Source organism: Daphnia pulicaria, chromosome 8 (genome assembly GCF_021234035.1).
Source record: "Daphnia pulicaria isolate SC F1-1A chromosome 8, SC_F0-13Bv2, whole genome shotgun sequence".
Taxonomy (NCBI): Eukaryota; Metazoa; Arthropoda; class Branchiopoda; order Diplostraca; family Daphniidae; genus Daphnia; species Daphnia pulicaria.
This window is the reverse complement of record NC_060920.1, coordinates 11,907,794-11,914,663: the sequence shown is the minus strand read 5'-3', so window position 1 is coordinate 11,914,663 and position 6,870 is coordinate 11,907,794. Positions and strand designations below refer to the sequence as shown.

The 6,870-nt window shown below is 42.6% G+C and overlaps 1 protein-coding gene across 7 annotated transcripts; it reads right to left on the bottom strand.

Moving 5' to 3' along the window:
- Positions 1-3,562: 3,562 nt before the first annotated feature.
- On the bottom strand, positions 3,563-6,419 carry LOC124311248 (adenosine kinase-like). Of its 7 annotated transcripts, XR_006909772.1 has the most exons (8): positions 5,957-6,412; positions 5,500-5,621; positions 5,349-5,431; positions 5,116-5,280; positions 4,711-5,010; positions 4,060-4,253; positions 3,660-3,996; positions 3,563-3,592 (listed from the first exon to the last, which is right to left on the bottom strand). XR_006909772.1 is itself a non-coding variant. In XM_046775661.1 (7 exons), exons 2-7 carry the CDS (start codon positions 5,617-5,619, stop codon positions 3,713-3,715), a joined length of 1,146 nt encoding a protein of 381 aa, XP_046631617.1. In that variant the 5' UTR covers positions 5,620-5,621; positions 6,336-6,419; the 3' UTR covers positions 3,563-3,712. The 7 variants fall into 7 exon arrangements, 6 of the variants coding, with proteins under 6 accessions (XP_046631617.1, XP_046631613.1, XP_046631614.1 ...); XM_046775661.1 differs by having other exon boundaries at positions 3,563-3,996; positions 6,336-6,419; XM_046775657.1 differs by having other exon boundaries at positions 3,563-3,996.
- Positions 6,420-6,870: the final 451 nt, after the last annotated feature.

Genomic DNA, 6,870 nt, shown 5'->3' with positions numbered 1-6,870 from the left:
GAGACGGATGATGATGATGACTGGCCTCTAAAAGAAAACGATAACAAGATAACGTGAGAGAACAACCATACAAACGCTAACAGCAGTCCATAAACAAACAAACAAACACAAGAGCTCTCTCGATCATATCAAGCGGGAAAAACAAGGTCTAGCATTATAACTTTGAATCCGTAATTCCGTTCGACTGCTGCATGCCCTTTCTTCTTCTTCTTCTTGTTATTGCAACATGGATACTAGTACTACCAGTACGTGTACTTAAATACCCCCAGTCACCCCCTTTTCATGAATAGTCAGGGGCGGTTTAATTCTAGGGTAGTCGTCGTAGTCGTATAACATATCGACTAGATATTCCAGCGCGTTCCGGCTGCTGTCGACGGACTCGCCAGCCCCAAAAGACACAAAACCAATTTATCTCTGGTGAATGTTTCATGAGTTGCACGTCTTGTTTTATATCTATCTAGTATACCTTACCTACTATACGTAGTATATGCACATAATTTTTCCGGCTAGTTGACTTTTAACCCTCCGTCCGAGACATAGAGATTCCCCCCATGGAAACCGATTTTCCCGTCTGCTACTCACGGTCGTGCTCCGATCGTTTGCCAATAACAAAACAATTTCACCAAAGTCATGGCCTCCAATCAATTTATAATGGCCAGTGGGACGATCTCAAACATATATAATAACAGGGGAGGAATTTGGAAATTTCATGCACATAATAGCAACGCTGCCAGCACCCACCACCAACGGGAAATCAATCGAGATAAACGCGAATAACATCGGCCATTGTCCGATAAATCATTCAAGACGACTCCCACTTGACGCAGGTAAAAATTAAAAAAAAAAAAAGGTCAAATGAAACTTGCAAAAGGAGTTTGAAACGTCAGTTTCTTACGTGCGTCGTAAATGGAAGCTCAGCTCTCTAATGAAAACTGATGTTTTGTTTTTCAAAGTGAAATAGGGAGAGAACAGATGTTGTTTGAAAACAAAACTAAAGAGAGAGAGAGGCTATAGAGAGAGACGTCGGCGTCTATACACGTTATGTGTGTACAGGTATTAGTGAAAATAAACGAGAGGCCCCCGAAATGGGGCCCCAGCAAGATTCCCCTATGGCGGTCCCTTGTATTTGGTTTTGTTTTGAACGTGTCGTTAAGGCCCGGGGATCGATGAAGGCAAACTATATCAATATAAATGCACGTTAAATATGTGTACTATAGGCTCGATTTAAAAAACATTTCGCTTTGACTTATTTATCATCTCAATTCCCATAGAGCAAAAAGAGCCACGCCCATTCAATACCCCAAAAAGTTGTTCTAGATCTGCCTGATAAATATATTTAACGTTGGACAGTTGCAGTTGAGAAATGAAGGAGCTCAACTTGTGTGTGTGACTGGAAAGGACATTGAAAGGGCGTTACATTCTGGATCACTCGATTGCAAGTCGGCACTGAAACATTTCCCCATTTCCGACTGCTGGGGGTCGACCAATAGGAGACGATTTCGATATGGAAAATCGTCTGCAATAGACACAAGGTGAGTGAGAGGGAAAGAGAAACAAGATCCATCGAATGGCGTACGGGGGGACTAAAGTTGCACGCTCACCTGACTCCTCCCATTCTTGCTTATAGCCGTGTCTTTAATTGAAAAGGATAGAAGACGAGTAGGGGGTCGAATATTGGCCATTTCCACCTATCCGTCCGTCGGTATAAATCAGGAAACGGAACTTGTCTCGCTATAGACTTTTCCACCCCTCGCTAGACCTTTTTTTTATTTCCTGAACTTCATCTTGAGTAGAGCGGAGTAGAGAGAGAGAACAGACGGAATTGGCTTCCTTCCAGTGTGCAAAGGAGAGCTAGAGGATGTTATACTGTTCTCTGGCTCCGGATCAAACCGATTTTCAAAAGAGATGGAGGCAACAAGACATGAAGGGTGAGCAAGGGGGGGGGGGGACAGGGTCTCTGATTGAATTGGACCAATTTATGGGCGGATAAATGGCATAAATGGCTGCAGGCGAAAGGCGAGTTGGCAAGCAAATCTTCTTTAGCTTCCTCCTTCTAAGAACCGGACGGAGCAAATTCCACCGCCCGGAAATCGAACCCCTTTTTTCCCCTTATTTCTTTCCTTTTGCAGTTCCGTCTTGAAATGGGATGTGTTGCCGGCCAATCGACGTCCATCTCTGTATACATGTTAGTTTTACTATTTTTTTCCTCTTTTCTTTTAAGTTCGCCCCCTACCAAAAAATAAAGTCTCGTGCGAGGATGATGGCTCCTTTGATAGCTCCTCCCTTGTCCGGTCAGGTCGTCATTGGACCTTCTGAAATGTCTCCATCAGCATCGATTCTCCATTTCTTAAAAGACCACGGGGGGCACCGCCTACATATATACTTGCACCCAAAAGGAGGAGGGAAACTAAAACTAAAAACCGAAAGAAGACACCCTATTTTATTTTCTGTTATATGCGGGCAAATGCGAGACTTGGACGCGTCTCGGCCAAGGAGAGAGAAACGAGGCCCAACGCGAGGCAGAGTTAAGAGATATCTACAGGAAAAGACATTAGAACTGACTGCTGACTTTATGGTTAATTGGATCCGTTTCGAAACGAGCGTCGACTAAAGTCAAAATATAAAAGTAACACACATTTTACCAGTGCCTTCCCGACAGCCACCTCTTTTCTTTCCTTCCAGAAAATGTATATTAATGAAGACAAGATTCTAAAAAAGACAAGAAGCTTCGTCTATCTCTCGCCCAAAAGTTCAAGAGATGGGGAGAAGAAAAAGAGACGGAAACGTCGTCGTATGGGGGCGCCTTTTCATTCTTGTTAATGACGACACAAGAGAGACGTAAATGGCGGGGGTAGTAGACGTCGTTTGGATCGAGAGAGAGCTGGATTAATTGTGAAGGAAAGTTATTAGCATATTCACTGGCGGATGGTATAAAATAGCTGCCTTGTCCTATTCAAGTCGAGAGAACTCGACATGGTCGGAGAAAGTTGGATTAGTTTGTGTGTTATATCGCACAACGTCGGCCTTGTGTTTCATTCTTGATGGACATGAACAACACACAGGGCCCGGCGGAGGCGGAAAATGTTTGCCGGTCTCATCATCATCGTCGCTATGAAAAAAATGAAAATAAAAAGAATGAACGCTAGGAGGAAATCGACACGCAAAGACCACGCCCCAATTGCAGAGTTGCATCGCCGAGAGCCGCGGACTCTTAAAAGTTGATGTCGAAAAGAAAGAAGGATCACTGGTAGTTATAGAAGGACCTTAAAGGGCGTTGCGAAAAGAGAGAGAAAATAACATGCCGACTATTTGGCGTGTTGATATTATTAAAAAAACCCAAATGAAAAATGGTCCGGCTGACCTCAAGATTGCCAAGAGCGCAAAGCGGAAGGAAGGAAGAAGGAAAAGGAGGTCGATATTTCTCGACCCAAAAGAAAAATAAAATAAAATAAGAAAAAGTAGCGTAGTGACAATATTATGAGAATGGATGCCGTCCGACTTCTCAATATTCTACGGGATCCATCCATCACCATCTATTGGCCGAGACGACGACGGAAATCTCTGTAATCAATAGATCTATTTCTCTTCCATCCTGAATTGTTTGGAACACATTTCCAACTATTTACAAAACGAAATAATAATAATAGTAATAATAATACTGTCGAAAAATGTCGTGCGATTGTCTTTTTTCTTTCTTGTTCGATAAAAGAGATCAAACGGGGAGGCGGCAACCAGTTTGAGTGATGACGATCCGGGCCGTTTGCTGACCCGTGGCGACGCAAACGTCCAGCGGTCGGCCAACGAGGAGCTGGGAAAAGAAACCGGCCAGGAAAGCATCGCCGGCTCCTGTCGTGTCCTTCACCAGATGCGGTTGAAGCTTCTCGGCCGGGAATAGCCACGACTCGGACCGCGTAGCGCAAACCACTCCCGAAGCGCCGCAAGTCACCACGGCCAATCTCTCGTTCAGTTTCGACCAATCCCACGCCTCCGTCGACCCTGCGAATTCAACATTCCCGTCATTGATCAAATTAAAAAAGATAAGAAGATAAGAGAAAAAACCTTGAAAATCCGAGAGGCGACAAGACTTGAATTGATTCACAGGTGAGATATAGTCCAAAGCGGCAACTTTGCGGGCGACGGAGGCTATGGATTCGCATTCGGCGGAGCTAACCAGCAGGAGGCCAGCGCGGCCGGCCAAGGCACGGAATTCGTCTTCGTTACCAACGACAAGATTGGCGTAGGATAGGAGCCGCCTGCAGCACAAATAGGCAACGGTATATATGTATATATATATACGTGAGAAGAGTAAATAATGCAAGATGGTAAGCCCGGCATGATGATTTAAAGAGAGAGCACGCAACCCCAAAAAAGATCCATAGCAGTTAGGAGCCAACTGCGAGGCAAAAAAAGGAGGCTATAGCCGGACTTGTAACTAAACTACAAAGCTAAACCACAAGTGCGCTTCCATTAGTGATGGGTTTCAATTAACGAAGCTGGACGAGCAGCCGCTGTATAGAGGCCGCCGAGATCTTCCTTCATATTTGATGAAGAAAGATGGCCTAGCCGAGGTTTAGCGGCCGTCGAATCGCCCTCGCACAACAACCCAACCCAAACACAATAGCGAGGAAAAAAGAGATTTATTTACATCTTCTTCTTCTTCTTCTTTCCTCTTTTCTTAAATAAAATATCCTAAAAAAAGTAGTCGGGTACCTTAATAGACTGTGAGACTGGAGGCAAATGTATTGAGCTGAAAGGCTGACGACTCGGACCAGACCTTCTCGAGAATGGCCGCGGCTTAACGCGGCCATGGCAACGTCTGGGCTGTGGCTAGCGAAGAATCCTTCGACGTAGAGAATTCGAGCCCGATCTATCAAGTCCATCATGTCGGCAACGAAATTCTCCTTGTTGAACTCACGGGCTGCGCCGATGTTTGCGGCCAGACAGCGCGTGCCGCCAGGACGGACAATGGCCACGCAACAGCCCGTCGGCAACTTTTCGTCGAAGACGTATCTGAATTGTCGGAAAAAGAAACACATTTATTTTCTGGGAGGGTTAATGGATGATTAAAAATAAATATTTTCGCTTGATTTTGTTAAAAAAGTACGTAAGACTCACCGAGTTCTTACGCCATCCTGAGCTAATAACTTTTGAAGGATGATGCCAGCCGGATCGTGGGCGATTTTGCCTATCACGTAAGACGGCCATTGGTTTTTGATTAATCTGCTAAGGATTCGGACCGTGTTTTGAGCGCTACCGCCAGCCACGTACTCAACTGGGTAACTGCAGGTCAAACACAAAGAAATTGATTAAATTGCACTATAATGTCAATAACGCTCTTGAGGGCATACTTTTGAATTACTTCGGAGAACAATCCCTGTTGTTCGTTGGTTACCTCGATCTGAGCATCACAGGGCAATCCGTATTTGTGTATCTATTGTAATTTACGTCAAACGATGGGTTTAATTAGTATTCGGATAAAGTATAAAAAGCTGTATTCACCAGAGAATCATCTTTAACAGATATGGACATGTCTAATAATGCGTTGCCAAAGGCAACAATTGCCACAGGTCCACTGCTGTCTTCATCCCGACCATGTCCGTTAATTGATCCGCTTGGCATCTCTGTTTCATTTGTAATGAAAAGTGATTAAAACAACTGGCATACAAATAAATACTGGTTATATCACTATACCATATATGCATATATGCAGTATACTTAAATTTTACCAATGTGCAAATAAAGCCCATCAGAGTGTAAACAACAGAAAACAACTTCAAAGCATTTATAGGTCAGTGAAAGGAAGTTTTGTCATTGCACAATTGAATATCGTAGCAAACAGGGTTATGCAATCTGCTAACTCTGTTGTTAGAGGCTACATTTCACCAATGAGTTAACAAGTTTTTCTCAAAAATCATCTATAAATTTTGGGAGAGGTAATATTTAAGAACCTACTCACATGCTGACACTGAAGGCAAACCAAAGAGGTCATATTGATTCACTCTCCGATAGTCACATGTAAAATTTACCAACTCACAAAACTTGTGTGGCTCCTGGCTAGAAACACACCTTACATAACTAAACATTTATGTTCTAATGCAGATTCCTTGTGCAAAATTAAAATTCTAAGACCAAATAGCTATACATTAAAGAAATAAGATAACTATGTTTACAAATATTTCAGAGTTTAAACACACAACAAACTGACTATCTTAACTTACTCTTTACACGTTTCTTAAATATAAACCAAACTACAAATAAAAACGAATTCTTTACGATTTCTCTTTGATAGGGCTTACGGAAAATACAATCACATGTGAACACCTTTTCACTTTCACCTTCATGCACCTTCAAGTATGTTCCAAGTTCAGCAGTACTTTTTGTTTACCATTTACCAAATCAAATCCTCCATCTAGTGATGAAACGCGAAAGTTTGTGGGTGTCGGTAAAGTGCAGGGTGCAGGTTGGACGGGGGGTAAAGTGCGGAGTCTTGAGTGCAAGGTGCGGCGTGCGGTTGGTGGGTAAAATGCAGGTCCATATGCCGCTCACAGAAAGTGCAGGTTAGGTTTTATGTCTTTTAAAAAACTGGTGGTGTACTAATTTAATTACATTGAAAATTTTTGTTTTAATTTTTATTTCGTTAAATTTTGAAAAGTTGTCAACGTGAATTCTGCAAAACCAAAACGTTTGGCGCAGTAATTTTTTACATCTTCAGCGTGGCAGAAGGCAGCCACATGGTATTGACAACTTTTCAAAATTTAACGAAATAAAAATTAAAAAAAAGTAAGTAAAAGTTAAAAAGTTTCACTGTAATTAAATTAGTACACCACCAGTTTTTTTAAAAGACATAAAACCTAACCTGCACTTTCTGTG

Excerpts from the sequence above, each read along its gene's own strand:
- LOC124311248 (XM_046775661.1), bottom strand. The coding sequence starts at position 5,619 with ATGCCAAGCGGATCAATTAACGGACATGGTCGGGATGAAGACAGCAGT. Across the intron at positions 4,254-4,710 it reads CAGTCTCACAGTCTATTAAG|GCGGCTCCTATCCTACGCCA; the intron begins GTACCCGACTAC and ends TTTGTGCTGCAG. Across the intron at positions 3,997-4,059 it reads TCGCCTCTCGGATTTTCAAG|GGTCGACGGAGGCGTGGGAT; the intron begins GTTTTTTCTCTT and ends TTGAATTCGCAG.